The sequence below is a fragment of the Henckelia pumila genome, chromosome 4 (assembly GCF_033568475.1).
Source record: "Henckelia pumila isolate YLH828 chromosome 4, ASM3356847v2, whole genome shotgun sequence".
In the NCBI taxonomy this organism is placed as follows: Eukaryota; Viridiplantae; Streptophyta; class Magnoliopsida; order Lamiales; family Gesneriaceae; genus Henckelia; species Henckelia pumila.
The window spans coordinates 63,920-80,426 of NC_133123.1; the positions used below are offsets into that span (position 1 = coordinate 63,920).

At 35.3% G+C, this 16,507-nt stretch overlaps 2 protein-coding genes across 4 annotated transcripts; one reads left to right on the forward strand and one right to left on the reverse strand.

Annotated features, from left to right (window-relative positions):
- Positions 1-976: 976 nt before the first annotated feature.
- Positions 977-10,769, forward strand: LOC140860190 (uncharacterized). Its single transcript, XM_073263048.1, has 8 exons — positions 977-1,392; positions 8,202-8,787; positions 9,077-9,597; positions 9,681-9,733; positions 9,864-9,920; positions 10,007-10,102; positions 10,221-10,397; positions 10,490-10,769. Exons 2-8 carry the CDS (start codon positions 8,204-8,206, stop codon positions 10,532-10,534), a joined length of 1,533 nt encoding a protein of 510 aa, XP_073119149.1. The 5' UTR covers positions 977-1,392; positions 8,202-8,203; the 3' UTR covers positions 10,535-10,769.
- A 340-nt stretch (positions 10,770-11,109) lies between these two features.
- LOC140860191 (CBL-interacting protein kinase 23-like) lies at positions 11,110-16,178 on the reverse strand. 3 transcript variants are annotated; one of them, XM_073263050.1, is made up of 16 exons: positions 15,661-16,178; positions 15,385-15,574; positions 14,823-14,885; positions 14,677-14,748; positions 14,465-14,572; positions 14,269-14,349; positions 14,092-14,145; positions 13,885-14,010; positions 13,578-13,667; positions 13,263-13,382; positions 13,068-13,196; positions 12,849-12,965; positions 12,439-12,495; positions 12,249-12,323; positions 11,832-11,910; positions 11,112-11,627 (listed from the first exon to the last, which is right to left on the reverse strand). In XM_073263050.1, exons 2-16 carry the CDS (start codon positions 15,439-15,441, stop codon positions 11,605-11,607), a joined length of 1,251 nt encoding a protein of 416 aa, XP_073119151.1. In that variant the 5' UTR covers positions 15,442-15,574; positions 15,661-16,178; the 3' UTR covers positions 11,112-11,604. The 3 variants fall into 3 exon arrangements, with proteins under 3 accessions (XP_073119150.1, XP_073119151.1, XP_073119152.1); XM_073263049.1 differs by having other exon boundaries at positions 11,110-11,627; positions 15,385-16,178; XM_073263051.1 differs by lacking the exons at positions 11,112-11,627; positions 11,832-11,910; positions 12,249-12,323; positions 12,439-12,495; positions 12,849-12,965 and having other exon boundaries at positions 13,067-13,196; positions 13,313-13,382; positions 15,385-16,178.
- Positions 16,179-16,507: the final 329 nt, after the last annotated feature.

The window sequence follows — 16,507 nt, forward strand, 5'->3', positions numbered from 1 at the left end:
ATAATACCAAATATATCAACATCTTTAAGTTGTTTAAAATAAGTTTACTCAAACACTTTAAGAGCTTATTTTTAAAATAAGTCCTAACAACTTATAAGCTCATAAAACAGTTTTTAAGCTCTAAGAACTTGTAAGTTTTTTTTAATAAGTTTAGTCAAATATGCTCTAAGCAAATTAGAACAACATCCATCATAAATAAATCGATTAAAAGGAAGCTTGAACGTAGGAGAATGACTATATTTTCAAATAAATCCATTAAAAAAAACAAAAAATATTACAATATTTGAAACAGTACTTCAACCAGACATTACATACGTATAGTGAATCCGCCGATATCAAAATTTGAGTCACATTGACTGTTAAGAGTGTGTTTGATTTGCCCCAAGAGTTGTTCAAGTTGGTGGAGCAGATGAACTCTTGGCCAAAGGTCAAGAGTTCGATTCTCCAGCTAACACTTTCTTGGACTAGTCTGTCACACAGGGTTTGTCCAGTGTGATTTACCTGACTAGCCTAGTTTGAAGGCTATTGCGTTAGTTCGAGGGTTTATCTAGAGCGCACCTAAGGGTAGCGGCTGCGAGTTCCCACGTCACACTTAAATGTGTTTGGATAAATTTTAAATGCATTTAAAAGTATTTAATTAAACCAAAAAAAGTTTTTTTTTCCAAAAGCTCGTATTTATAGATTTTCAAATGTTTTTTTTTTTTATAACTCAACTTTTAAAAAATACCTTTCAATCTATTTATCCAAATACAAAATTATTTCAACTTTTACTTAAAAAAATACTTTTAAAAACCAACTTAAAAAATCACTTATTTTTTAAAAAATTACTAAAAACAAACGGCTCGAAGCCATGGTAAATGAATTTCCAGGGAAGAAATTGAAGCTACCATTAGATTTCGGGGGTAAAAATGTATTTAATCACTTTCACGAAGGATGCGAAATCATTGCTGGATCAACTCTTCCTAATAAATGAAAAATGAAGATTTTTGCTGCAAATCACCGATTCTGCATTCGATTGCTGTGATACTTTCTGCTATAAACTTTTTATCAACGCCATTGGCTTGGATTGAAGGGAGCTATTGCTCATTCTTCGTTAAGGCCAACGTTTACGCCACGCCCTAAAATTCGTGGCTAGTGCGTTGTAGACTGATGATAGAGTTTGATGTGATACTGAATTTGGATTGTTGTCATAATGCAAGTGGAGAAAAATGAAATCTTGGTGATTTGGATGGATGTGCTTGGTCAGTCTTGGATGGAGTTGAAGCACATCTTGCCAAGTTTGTGGTTACCTCAAAATTTGAGCCTCGGATGTTATTATTCAGGTCGAACTGCTTGGGGCGATATCCATCCTGTTCCTTCTACACACAACTAGTTTCAATGACTTTGGACGCGGTAATATTTTTTCCTCGATCCACATCTCTTTCCAGAATTCTAAGTAACAATGAAACATAACTACCTCATTTTGACAAGTCTAACTACAGAGCGCACATGTAATCGGTACTGATGTCAATTATAATCCAGTTCTATGTTGGCATAGTGATTTAGAATGCCATTTGGTTCAAAAAGGATAAATTTTTTATTTGAAACTTACTGGTGTATCATGATAATTTTGTAATTTTTACATTTATTAAGAATTTAGTGTTTTTTTTCCCGATTGAAATGCACGACTTTATTCATCTTCATTACATCTGTGGCATGTATATCTTCATGGATTTTGGTAACACGCCTTCTTCTAGATAGGATTGGGGCTCATGAAATTGGTTTCCTCAGTTTGACCTCCTCGCCTTCATGATAGACACAGTATAGGTGTGAGAACTTTGATCAATTGGTTAACTTCTGATTGGAAAATGCATGTAAAATCTCCCATCAGTTGGCATCATGTTTTAGTGGTTTCACTTGCAAGAATTAGCCTGGCACAAAGTTAGCTGTTATGCTTCTTGTGCACGACACTTGGCACTGTCTATCATTGCGTTGATTATGATATGTGCGTGAACTGTAATGTCTTGCAATTGCACTCAAAATGTTTGATTTCAAAGGACTTCTTTCCGTATGACAGATTCAAAAGTTAGTTGTCCTACAGTCCTACTCCTTGGAACCTCTTAGGTTCTCCAAGACAAATACTTGGAGCTGGAATTGCTTCAGCCACAACAGAAATTTACTTCTTTTTCTCAGTAGCACTGCTTCACTCCTTTGAAACCAATTTATTATGAATTCAGGGCAACTAATAAGGGGTAAAATGGACAGAAGTTGTTAATTAAAATTCATTGTTGTTAATTAAAATTCATCTAAGGTCTTGCTCATCAGCTGGAAAGTCTTTGATCCTCAACACAGTTTTCCAAATTGAGTGCTCGTATTGAACCTTCGGGGCAGAGTACTTTTCTCCATCTGACTTCAATCACTAGATAAATATTTTCAATATATTCTAAGTTGATATTCCTAACTTCCAGCGTAAGAGCTAGATGTCTTCAGCTACTAAAATACTGGTAGCTTGTGTTTGAGTGCTGCTCTATTTTTGTTACGCCTTGGACTCAGGCGAGTGCAGATGCGATTGCTCAATGAACTCTTATGACGACGAATTCATAATCGTACTTGCTTTACGAAAATGGTTAACCTAAGTTACTTTAAAAGTTTATCAGAATCTCTTATATAACAGCCTTAAACTTTCATTTCAACCAATTGGGGACAAGAGAATCTCAATTTTTATTCATAATGTCGAATTTTATTGTGTTTGTGTGATTTAATGAAAGAAGGTCAGGTACAGCTATACTATATCATGGAATTTGTAGATGGTGTTTCTATAACTTGCAAAATTTCTTTCTATTTCTGACGTCTTTCATGGGAATAAAAAATAAATCAGTCCTGCTAAGGGTTTTACCCCTTTCCGATTTTAACTAAAAGTTCTTTGCATATCTTCTTGGGTTCGATATCTTCTCTAATGTTCCTCCTGGATTATTGTTGCGAATGAAAAAAATGGGATGGCTGCTTATTGACATGTGACAAGGAAGTCATCATTTTCTTTTCATTAAAAAATGTGATAGACTAACTGGTCCAGACACCTGGTTATAAAAAGAAAAGGATCCCACACTTAATTCAAATAATTTTCCTTTCATCTAAAAATGTGTTAGACGCCCTGGTCCTGGTCGTTAAAGAAAAAGCATTTCATAGTTAATTCAATTTTCATGACAGTGATTCATGCTGGAAGGGTCTAATAATTCAGTTAGTCCATCTTCTGCCTACCACTAGTTTTAATGGCTTGGAATTGTTGTGTGGAACATTTTCCATCAAGCATGTCACAGATTTGACTCCATTTGTTGAGAGCTGGCTACTTTTAATAGGTAATAGACTTACAGTCTCTTTCTTACTAGCTGTTCATGTGAATATGTTTTCCAATATCTCATTCATGGATTCCCTTTCCTCACACATGAAACAAGAACGTGATGTACCGGCTTCATTTTGTAGAAAATGGAAAGATTTTCTATGATGAACTTCCTTTTTTGGGTAGTGTAAGAGCTTTCACGGACTCGTGGCCAAAGAGTTGCTCAAATTTACTCGTAAAAGAATGAGATTTAGATTCCAGACTGATATTAGGTAAGAAACAGAGAGGATGGTGCTTGAGGATTTACTCTTGCGCTTTTGTTTTCCCAAAAAGATTTTATTTTATCTCATAATTTGTCTATGTTACATGCGACGATTGTTGGTATATTGTCCAATGAACGGTAATAATGCTACATGTAACAGTATGTTCAGGAGTTGATCGTAGGTATCAGTTGTCCAAGCATGGATTCTTAATGACCCTATTACCTAAGACATGCAGTAGTCCATCAGTTTAATCACGAATTCATGGATCTACTTTTTACTATAGGCGAGAGATGAAAAGGTCACGAGCCAATTATGGTTGTAGAGACAGAGTGATCGTGATAAGATTGTGAACTTTTGCATGTACATTGGAAAGATAGATTTAAGTTGCATCTGAACATTTAAATGTGCCTATTATCTAATGGCCTATCCAACCTGTGAAAAGAATCGATCCATCTTATCTTGATAAAAGCATGGCCTAGTAGTGGGATTCATGTTTCAAAATTGATCTTGATGATAGCCAGTCTACAATTATATAGAATTTGCTTAATTTATTTCACGAGGAATCTGTGATGGAGTTCTTTGGCTTCCATTGGCTTGTACACATACCGGATAGAGAAACGTTAATATTGGTAGCTTTTTACCGTGTTTATGTCATGACTGATTTACAAATGACCAATCCATTCCTTTTCTCCCTAATTTATTTCATACACCAACCCTGACAGCAGTACGAAAACAATTTTAGTGAATTTGGTCAGATCATTCATGAGTAGGGGTGCAAACGAGTCAAGCTACTCGTGAGCAGCTCGAGCTCGAGCTCGAGCTCGAGTATCAAATATGTGTGTTCGCTACTCGATAATATATATATATATATATAATATAATATAAATATATATAATATAATGCATATAATATTATATATATTATTTATTTATTTATTCATATTTATTTATTTAAATATTTATTTATTTTTCGAGCTCGAGCTCGAGTAACTCGAAATATTTACGAGTCGAGTTCGAGTATGAAATTAGTTACTCTATCGAGCTCGACCTCGAGTAAACAAATATAAGTCGAGCTCGAGCTTGAGTAGTATGATACTCGACTCGGCTCGTTTGCACCCCTATTCATTAGTCATCTTTGATTATGAAATGGCACCACAGCATCAAGTGCAGGTCAAGTGACACCTTAGCTCTTGTTTCTAATATATAGGATGTATGGGCCTGCCGTCTATAAAGTACATAGAAAAACATCTCACATAGCACCTATTTTGTTTGACACCTCTTTAATCCATCTTTGAGCTATGCGATTTTGGGATCTCAAGAAGTGATAATTGTTTTCATGGCATGTTTTAATCATTAATGGACAAAAAATATTTTATTCGATATCTCACCCTTCTGTAATTTATTTATCATTTAAATTTTAGCATGTTTGTTTGAAAGTTGGATGGAGAGGGTTACCATTTGCTCGAGCCCCATGACATAAAACATTAAACTCAACAATCTATAACCCTTCTCCCCCTTTCTTGAAATCTGCGTGTCAATCCAAATGCAATGAACAAAAGTTTTCGTCAGATCCACCCTGTGCAATGTATAGATATCAGAAGTAAATAGTGATGCAGGTGTGAAGTAATATAAAAATCTTGTGTGGTGAACTTGAATAATCTTTTGAAATTTGGAATATGTGATTTGGTTTTTTCATACAAAGCATGCACTCATCTGTTTGTCAATTCAGAACTAAAGATATGAATTCCGTGCCCAGCCTTTTTCCTTAAGGAAGACATGTGAACCGTGACTTGATAGATATTTCATTCAATGATATCTTTAAATCTTCTTCTTCTTGTTTTTTTAAAGGAACCCCACAGCTCGTTTGCACGAACGATTGATAAAAATCTGGGATGTCGTGGACATGTAGCGATGCATAGTTTTATTCATGAGTTACAATTGGGTCATTAATTTGAGTGTTTAGGTAAATTGCTTGAGAGCATCATCCTCAAGTTGGCAATGGGATTTTATGTATGTTGCTGGTATTAGCCATAATATTTTTACTTTTTAGATCACTTAAGGCCTTAAAACAAAAGCTCCATACACAAAATTATTAGACTAAGTATATCAACATCATCGTCATCTCTCTTTTCTTGAAAAAAAATTAAATTAAATTAAATTGAAACACCATTCAACAACCCCCAATGAAGATAGGGAATAAATAATTTGGGCCCGAGTGGAGAAAAAGGCAAACACATCTTTTATTCGAATGATATATGCTTTTGAATTTTAATGATTATTTCTGTTCATCAAGCAAAGATGAGAAGAAAAAAAGTAGAAAGAAAAAGTCATAAAAGGCACCATGCATTGTCTCCTTAAGAGTTGTCAATTAAACTTTTCTTCTCTTTTAGTTTAATTAAGCCCATTAACTTCCTTTTTTATATTTCATCAGATTTTTCTCGTCGATACTTTTCGGTGTCAAATATCAATTAATTCATATATCATTTTCGTGGTCTTTTGTTGGCTACTCACCGTGGCTTTTGTATCATTACTATTACTATTACTATTACTATTACTATTAATATTCATTTGTTGTCTTCTACAATCACGAGTAAATAGTAATTTCACAAAAAAACAACGTTAAGATGTGACTTGTGGTACGTGAACAAGATTAATCATATGACCAACTTGAATTTGGGTTAGTTGGGCGCGGGATAACAATAGAATTGCAAGTTTCATGCGTTTAAATGAGACTCGATCGGGACAATTTAATTTGTTCCACTGTTTTATGCTATTATATATACTTAGTTTGGTTTGTTTGCATAAAAATTGGTATTTGCGTACAGGTTTTACAATTCATAAAAATGTAAGGATATTATTATATTAATTTATTTAATCTCATAAAATTATAAACAGCTACATGCTTGAGCTCCTATTGTCAATACGGGTCATCAACCGAATAATAATAATAATAATAATAATAATAATAATAATAATAATAATAATAATAATAATAATAATAATAATAATAATAATAATAATATAATGTTGATTAATCGACGTGTGGGGAAATTAGTGTAATATCATGACCATGTTCATGTATGGCCTGGTTAAGTGTTGCTTTCTGAGGAAGCATTACATTTGATTTTAATTTTAAGTTCCCAGGCTGCAAATTGCTGGCTACCTAACGGTCGGTCTTATGGTGGTGAGGTGATTGATTCATTATCACCAAAATTATCGTGATTTTTTAGATAGATCTTCAATTTGATCCGAGTTATGAAAAATATTATTTTTCTCTATAAATATGGATCAGATCAATCTCACGGATATAAAAACCATCGAATAAGTGACATACTCATTCATTATTTGGGGGTGAGGGTTTTATTCTCTGTAAGAAAGACTTGAAGTTATCATAAAATAGATCCAAATCCAAGAATATGAAACATGAAATCAAGCAGCATGCACTTCTTCCTTTTCGACTGTTGGAATCTCGTGCCAATTTATATGATTTATTTCACTTCTTTTCGCACTATTATATCATCATCACAATTCACAAATGATGTATCTCCATATATCCTAAGCCATTTATGGTGGAATAGGAGAATGATGGCTTTAAATCTTTTTGTTTCTGTTTTAATCTAAATATTATATATATATATATATATATAATATTGAATAATGATCTGAAACAAATTATCATGTGCATGCCCTCATGCATGTCTCCTCCAAAAGTCCCGCCAGCTCTCGTTGCTTATTTTGTGCAACTTGCTTTTAATTCTGCCCTCTTATAGAGAAATAAACAATTTAATTAGAAAATTCAGTTGTATAATTTCACCAAGATTTAAATGTAATATTCAAACAAACTATTACAACGAAAATTAAATAATACATGTGTGGTGGGGGGCTTAGCAACCACCCACCAAGTGCACAAAAGGCACGACATTTAATTTGTCCCCTTTCAGTAACCAATAATTTATCATTTCCTCTTAAAGAAAATGTTATCTACTCTTTCTTTCTTAATTTCTTTGAGTAAAAGAAATCAAAATCTTTAATTTTAAAATGTATATTTTTAATATCCTTCATTTGATATTGGTTCGATTTCCTTTCGAAGGATACATTTTATTTTATTTTATAATATATATATGTTATGTACCTAGATGATCGCATTTAAATGTGTTCTAAAATTAATCTCAAATTTAACTTTAGGAATATGAAGGGATATTTCAAATTTCTCCATATGGTTGTCCATAATATATTTATCAAGGAAGGATTTCTCATAAAAATTAAATTGTTCAACTCCAAATTAAGTTTCCAAAAATTAAGCTAAATTTATTATAAAATATAAATATGGATATAAAGTGCTGACCATCACATCAGAATGCATTTCGTGAGTAAAAAATAAAATAGATTGACAAAAATTCATTTATAATTATTTATATCTTGCTAAAAATAATGTACATGAAAATTATTAATAATGATTTGAAATTTTGAGACGTGAACATATATATATATATATATATATATATACAAGAAACCCATGCACCGGCGCATGTATCAGAATCCTATAATACATCATCATCATCATTCATCGCCACCCACTCACAAAGTCTTAATTCATCTTGGCTTCTTTGTCTCCTCGAACAGTAATGGATGAATCTTGGAGAATGAGACTTGGGATGCCCACGACGCCGCCGCCGCCCCGGAGAACAGTTGAGAAGCCCAAATTTCCAAACCAACGATCATCTACTGAGGAGTACAATACCTCTTCCAACATCCGGAAAGCTGCCTCCGGCGACATACCCGACGAACACCCTCTAAACCCTGAAGACTTCACCGACGTTTTTGGTGGGCCCCCTCGAACAGTTCTCTCCGGCCAGTTCAGCACGGGGTTTCCATTGTCCTCCTCCTCCTCCTCCTCCTCCTCATCCAAGTTTTTCTACGAGGAGATTTTCCGGCATCCGGAGAATTTGCCTCCGTCGACGGGAAGGATTGGCCGGAGCTTGAAAGAGTTCAGGATTCCGACGAAGAGTGCTCAAGATCAGCATAATAATCGAAAGAGTGGTTTCTATACTGATATATTTGGGTGGGATATTCATGATGAGAGGGTAATGAGATCAAGATCAAGGTCAAAGACGAGTTCTTCATCGATTTTAAGCTCCGAGGAGTTAAGTCCTATCCGGCAGGCGGTATGGACCGACGACAATGTTTCCTTATTTGCTTCCAAGCTCAGGTAATTAATATATGTTTTCATAACTCCACTTACTGACCTCTGCTCTTGCATTGCTAGCTGTATGTTTGTTTGAGATTGTGTGTTTAATTAATTATTGCGGTGCATTTCCCCGGCCCACTTTTATCACATATTCAACAAAATGGTGACATTGAAACCATTCACTCGAATTCTAGATGTAATTAATGACCTGTTGAGATCCAAGTAACAAACTAAACCTCTTGGAAATCAAGATTCTATTACTAGTCCTGCCAACAACAATTTTTAAGAGGTAATGTGCTCCTTTTTTCAGGCCACTTAATGTTAAATCCAGGTGGAGTCCACCAATAATGAGGCAAAACGATTACCCAAAACAACAGAATTTGCCACCATTTAATGGAACTCAGCCTGTGTTCAACACTGGATACGAATACTCTGACAATTTCAAGAACTACCCATTTGGATTTAGTCGGAGAAATGCATCCCCGGAGACCATTAGTGTTGAACCCATATCGAACAGCAGCTTCAGAGTGTCCACAGATCGTTTAGAACCGAATTCACCAGCATCAGCTGTTTCTTCTGTTTGCCATTCAGAGATGGAGCAAAAAACAAGAGCTGTTGAGGAAGATATGTTGAATCAGGATGAGGTAGAACTGGACGAAGATGAAGTGATGAGCTCCTATGTTATTGAAATAAACTCCGATAGTAGGGAAGGGACAAGTGAATCTAATGGTGTCGACGAAGCAATTGCATGGGCAAAAGAGAAGTTTCATAAACATTGTCTGGAGAGTAAATGGAACTCTGAAAATGGTGAGAAAGGGAAACACTTGGAAGGTTAGCTAGAGTTTCTTTCTTGCCATGTATTTTTGGTTATTATTTAGACAGCATTGACTTACCATATATGTCGAATTTTGCAGAAAATCTCGGTAGGAATCAGTTTTCAGGACATACAGATAGTTTTGGATCACTGGTATATGTATATCATTTGTAATATGAGCTTACAGATATTACACGAAAGCATTTACACCTATTATGATCAACATGTGATTTGCAGTGTGCTGTATGTTTACGTTATTTCTTTTCTTTTGCTTGTCATGTAGGATGAGCAACAAGAAAAATGGGCTTTAGAAGAAGCAATACAGCCGTTTGAAAGCAAGGTAACTGGCCACAAATGCAGTCAATAATGTATGTACATCTTAAGAGAGAAAGAAAACTTGTAATTTTCTTCCGTAATTCATGGCAGTTGCAAATAGAAATGCAAGTAATGGATGAAAAGATAAGCTTGTGGTCAAAAGGCAAAGAATCGGACATCCGGTTGCTATTATCTTCTCTGCACCATGTGAGATGATTTTGTTGCATTTAATGACTGACTCCTGTGGATGCTTATTTTTTCAAGCGTCACTAATATTTTCATTGTCCAATGCATAATAATATTTACTACTGTTTTCCATGTTCAGATTTTATGGCCTAACAGTGGCTGGTTTCCGATACCTCTAACAAATATAATCGAAAGCCCGAAAGTGAAGAAAGCATATCAGAAGGCAAGGCTGTGCCTGCACCCCGACAAGCTGCAACAAAGGGGTGCTACTCTCCCGCAAAAATACATAGCCGAGAAGGCTTTTTCTGTCCTCCAGGTTAGTTCAGTCATCTAATGCTCTAGGGGGATAATTTTTGTTAATTTTAGAGATAAATGATCTATTGCTAAAGCTGTGTTTCATGATTGTAGGATGCTTGGGCTGCATTTGTCTCCCAAGACATCTACCGTCTTTGAGAAACTGCTGTAAAAGAAGTGTTATTTCGAACACAAAATAAAAGCCTTCAAATGCATGCCTCGGAACAGATCAAGCAGAATAATGAACTGAATGAGTAGTATCGTAAATCAGTGTGTTGTTTTAGTGATTATCAGAAGTGCAGATAGTTTATGTTAGGATTTTGGTTTGATAAGCTAAATTCTGTTACGTTCTGTTCTGATAGCTTATATATTACGAATGCTTGAAAGTTGATTCGATGGTAGGCTTCCTTTACTCTACCAACGCGGTTCTATTTTCTTGCAAGTGTTTCTGTTTCTCAGAAATTTGGCAGATTGTATTAGATTTTATATCAAATTTTGAGTTTCTTAGCTTCTTGAACATGGCCTACTCTGCCACCACTAGGAAAAATGCATATTGCAATTTTTTTTTAAAAAAAAATCTGTGCATATTTCTAGGAAATGGATAAAACCCAAGATGTTCGTTTTTGAAATCTTGTGGAGATAATATCTGGACCTTTGTTGACAACCTCATACACCTATACTATACATACAAAATTTAAAATGATGATATACAATTTAAGGGTATTTTTGTTCATATAAATACAAATTTTAAAACACTGACACTTTCGAGCATGAGCTCGAATAACTCAATATTTTGATAAATCGAGCTCGAGCCCATAAAATTTAAATCCAGATGAACTCCTGTAGTACAATACCACCTTTATGTCGTAAAGTAAAAGGTTGCTTGCTGCAGGTTTTCTACTAAAATTTTGGAAGCAGAAGCACTTGAATGGGGTGAGGGTCTTTAAATCGCCAAGTAATCGGGTCCATCTAATGGCTTTGTACAGAAGATAAATAACTCATAGGCCATAGTAATACAAGATGCTTCCCATCTGAAGCAACTTTCATTAAAGAGATTCCAAAATACAAATTGATGCCAGAAAATGTCCATTTCTTGTACACACAACACACCAAGCTTTAACACCAACTTACATATAGTAGCAGGCCGACTGAACCAATATAAGCACATTAGAAGAAATCAAAGAGGCAATCCATTTGTTACAACATAACACGGACGTATATAATCACGATCAACACGTCGAGGTACCTGCACCTGTGAAAACACAAACATGACGATGAACGGTAGCCTTCTCGCTAATAGTTTAGAGATAGCGAGAATTAAAAAGCATCTGTATGATTTTAACTTCCGGTGTACCAAACTCGTTTCAGTTTTCTCATCTGATGCGCCGTCAAAATTGGTCATGTTGATTGTAGAAAATACCATACGACATTATGGACTCCTCATTTTCACACTTACCATCATTCACTTCAATGTTCACCTCATCGCCAGTTTTCCACAGAACATCTTTCAACCCAATTGACAGGTTCTTGTAAAACTGCTAACGAGAGAGATTTAAATCATCATAAATGAATTTGTATCAGATTTAAAGCCATGATACTTGTTACCTTATTTCTGATATTCAGTTCACTTTAAGTTTAACAAAAAGACGTTAATTCTATGAACTAAATTTGTCCACAAAAGGTTTGCTCAATATATTTCCAAGAAAATTCTTCGACAAATATCAACTTAAACCTCAATCATCCCAAAAGTCAATCAAGTATATCTTCAAACTTATGGTTCCATCGTTCAAGGCCACCACTAACAACAAAACCTGTAAGTACATTAAAACATTTGCAATGAATTTCTGAGGAAATAAATTTGAAGTGTCATTACCTTGTGAAACTCTAATGTATCTCCACCAGTCTTGCGAATCTGAACAATGTGCAGTGAAGGAGCCACCTCAAAAATCTGCAAGGGCATTTCACAAAAGATATATACAACCAATCAAATAAAACATAAACAATTTTCATTTTTCAAGATAATCTGTGAGGGAATTTCACAGAAGGTCCTTTAAGCAGCATACCTCTGTTGCAATTGATAGGTGTCCCTTGCGCCCAGACTTTTCCCCATGAAGTTTCATCTGAGAAAGATGAACATCACAGAGAGTTTAGGCCTGAGACTTGATTTTGATTTTGATTTTTTTTTTGTGTTTTGAAAAAATGTAGCCCGTGTAAGTAACTTAAATCAAAACTTATATTAGACAATAATTTTATTCACAATAACATGAATGACAACTATTCACTGGCTCTCGGTCTACGCTCCTACTTCGCTCCACAATATTTCACATAGGTTCTAAAATGTTCTGCAGATAATAACAAGAGTCAAGGGTGGCATGTGCCTGAGAAATATGCAAAAGGATGCCACAGCCCTCCAAAAAAAATTCCATGACCAAAATGAGAAAAGGTCGTGTGAAGCAGAGAAAGTGTGAATCACCTTGTAGTTCTTCTTCTGCACACCGAAACCTAAGGAACCAGCTGCTTGCTCAATTTTTGAAGCTATCTCATTCGCAGAACATTTGGATGCAAACCTCGTTTCTCGCTTAACAAACCCCTGTAGCCATCTAAAGGGTTGGGCATTTTCCATGGCTACTTAAAATAGAGTGATTCCACCACTCCATCACAACTATAATTTCTAGTGCATGCATGTACATACCGCTTGCTTTTCAAAAAGAGAATTGAGATTGAGACCCTGCGAGAAGGAGATAAGCTCAAAGGCAGTCATGATCAGTGGTGGGGTAGGTTGCTGTTCCTCTTGCATTTCCACAACAAAGTTCGGTGAGTCCTGAATGCAAGAAAGAATAGTTTAGTGTAAGCTGCATCAGAATATAAGCTGCATCAGAACACCCACCGCTGATTCATTAAAAAGAGCATCCACATCGTCAAGAGCAACTTCCTCACATTCAAATACAGGTTTCTTGTATCCTTTCTTGAACCACCCATTTTCGAGAACCTCGGCAATTGTGATCCTCTGCTCCACATGGCAAAATCATGTGAAGAAGTTACAATCGGCATGAAAAAAGAGATCAGAGAATTTAGTAAAATAGCTGAAATAAACACTGATTTTTCTGACTGAAAAAGCTAAAACGCTTCTGGTTTTGTTGTTCCCTTCCTCTGGCACTGCTGGAAGGGTCATATGTAAATAGCATGAAAGAAGTGAACATACTGTCAATGGATTGGGATCCAATATTCTTTTAATCAAATTCTTGGAGCTGGTAGAAAACCAAGGAGGGCATATGAACTGCGCCGCAAATATCTGAAATGAAGATTAGTGCGGTTTGAGCATTAACATCCATATATTACAAATTTTATCCAGGGTAATGTGATAATTTCAGCGCTTTTAACCTGATATCTCTAGTGTTTTAATACCTTAAATTCCATTCAGGTGGATTCAGTGATTTCAAGAGACGTACATTTGTGAGGATAACTCCACAACACAACACGATAGAATTGATTAAATGTGATTTTGTTACCTTTTTGTACAATGCCATAAGATTTGGATCTTCAAAAGGTAAATAACCAGCCATAAGAACAAAAAGTACGACACCACATGACCAAATATCTGCTTTGGCTCCATCATAACCCTTACTTTTAATCACCTGCATAATTTAGTTAGATGATTAAAAATCTTAAATTGAAAAGGACTGGAAAACAAAATGCACGAAAAGCTGATTGCATACCTCTGGAGCAACATAGTTGGGTGTTCCACATGCTGTATGAAGTAACCCATCTTCCTGACAACAAGATTACAAAAAATTGAACTTCAAGCACAATATAACAACTTGAGTTAGGCTAGATTAAGATCTCGACAAGGTGTCTCCAAACTACAGCAAAGGTAAAAGCGAAATCGTGCTTACCCAAGCTTGCTGAGATAGTGCACTTAATCCAAAGTCAGAGATTTTAAGCACTCCATTGGGGGTAAGCAACAGGTTATCCGGCTATACATTAATAAAAATAAAATAGGATTTGAGTTCCACGCATCAACTATCAAAACTATTGCGCGCAACACCTTCCTGAGATGTTCGAAGATTAACAGGAAAATTAGAAGGTTACCTTAAGGTCTCTATGGTAAACGCCTCTACTGTGGCAGTAATCTACAGCATTTACTAGCTGCTGAAAATATTTTCTAGCTTCATCTTCTCCGAGCCTACCTCTAGTAGCCTGGCCTCAAGAAACCACAAGGAGTATTGTCATCAGTTGCTATCCTCATAATCAATCTGTCATGATTATACATTGACAGCGAATGAATAATAGTTTTAACTTACAATTTTGTCAAAGAGTTCACCACCACTGACAAATTCCATCACGATGAATATCTTTGACTTGCTGGCCATGACCTGCAGGGAGGGCAAATAACTCGAATCGAATTAACAGGTTTGGACAAAGTTGGCTTGACAAGTTAAATAGCTACCTCATGCATTCGAATGACATTTGGATGCCTTATTAACTTCATGGTTGAAATTTCGCGCTTAATCTGCAGGAGCATCAGATTTTTAACAAAACGAAGAGAAACAAAACTTACTGGCAACAAGACAATGAAGCACACCAGAGACCATAAAGAAAAAGCATGCAGTTCAAATTGTTGTAAAGAAAGAAACTACACCGGCTCCCTCCCACACGCAAACATAACAAAGAGATATATTTACTAATTCTCATATTCATAACAACTTTATTCATGCCATGTCTAGCTTACATGCTAGAAGTTGAACCATAAGCATTTGGCATGCATCATTGTAGTAGTTTAATAATTTTAACGAAGAAAGATGTTGGAAGACGAGAAAGCTATAACAGTAAAAATTGGGAAAACATGCTTCTAACATCACTAGATCAGTTAAAAAAATCAAACTCACTCCTATTGCAAATGGAGAAATGCGATAGAATCTGCAAAAGATCAGACATCCATAACACAAAGACAAATATATCAAGATCGATTCTAAAAACTAGAAAAAGCCCAGAGGATTATCCATCAGCACCTGGCTAATCATCTTGTGCTTGAGAACTTTGTTTTTATCGATAATCTTGATCGCCATATTCTCTCCAGTATCCAAGTTCCTTGCGAATTTCACCTTACCAAATGACCCTTCTCCTAATGTTCTTCCAAATTCATACTTTCCCACCCGTGTCCTCCCAGCTTCACTGACACTTCCGCTGCCCCCACCAACACTAGATTTGGATGTCATTTTCTTTGTAAAGCCTGCAGAGTTTGAATATATGCGTGTAAAGTACAGGTTCGACCAAAAAGAACTCGCCTTTTTGCTGTTTTTTTCACTTGCCCTGGCTTCCAGCGTGGATCCCTGACATTGTTTTCTTTTTTACACTCCCTTCAACCTTCTAATTAGAAAAAGCTAGAGCCGTTTCTTCTTGCAAGGCTGCCACACCTGAGACTTCTCTACATTCATCTTCTCTTCCTGGATTTCCTCACAAAAGCAAAGAGGCAAAAAAGCTAGGAAAACAATAAACCAAAAGATGGGGAATTTAATCAATTTCCTCCTCAGTAGGATTCCGAATGGCAACCATTGTTGAAACAGAAGGAAATATTAATAATGGAAGGCCGAGAAGAGTGAGGTGATGTTCTTGATTAATGGAGTCTAGTCTATATTCGAGTTAAAAAAGCTTGAATATCGGGCACCGAGTGAAATTCGAGTAATTTGATACTTGCAATGATGAATAATTTGGCAAATGTGTGAAGAAGGCAGGAATCATAGGATCGATGCATGAATGAACGACCACCAGATGGGAAAGGTGAACGGCTCAAATTATCAAAGTTTAATCGAGTCAAAATAAATATATATTCAGTCTCATTGTTCATCAACAATAATATAATAATATCTGATTTGGACTATTTTTTTTTTTTTTCAAATTCTTTTACAAGTTTTATTCAAAAGTATATTTGTTTTTTATTAAAAAAAAACATTCATATTTTTTGTTCAATAAAATATGTTTTCTTAATCCAAGTAGGTTTTTTCCCATGAATTTGTCCAAAAATTAATATGCCGAAACAAGAGCATTAGGGATGATAATTATTCAAGTTATTTTAATTTTTAATTATTAAACAATTAACTAAAAAGCATAGAGAATAATTGTTTTTCTTTAGAA

Bases quoted from the DNA above. Each gene is read 5' to 3' on its own strand.
- LOC140860190 (XM_073263048.1), top strand. From the start codon at position 8,204: ATGGATGAATCTTGGAGAATGAGACTTGGGATGCCCACGACGCCGCCG. The intron at 8,788-9,076 runs GTAATTAATATA...TCCTTTTTTCAG, and splicing joins TTATTTGCTTCCAAGCTCAG to GCCACTTAATGTTAAATCCA. The intron at 10,398-10,489 runs GTTAGTTCAGTC...TCATGATTGTAG, and splicing joins AGGCTTTTTCTGTCCTCCAG to GATGCTTGGGCTGCATTTGT.
- LOC140860191 (XM_073263049.1), bottom strand. From the start codon at position 15,591: ATGACATCCAAATCTAGTGTTGGTGGGGGCAGCGGAAGTGTCAGTGAA. The intron at 14,886-15,384 runs GTGCTGATGGAT...ATGCTCCTGCAG, and splicing joins AGCACAAGATGATTAGCCAG to ATTAAGCGCGAAATTTCAAC. The intron at 14,749-14,822 runs GTAGCTATTTAA...CCCTCCCTGCAG, and splicing joins ATGTCATTCGAATGCATGAG to GTCATGGCCAGCAAGTCAAA.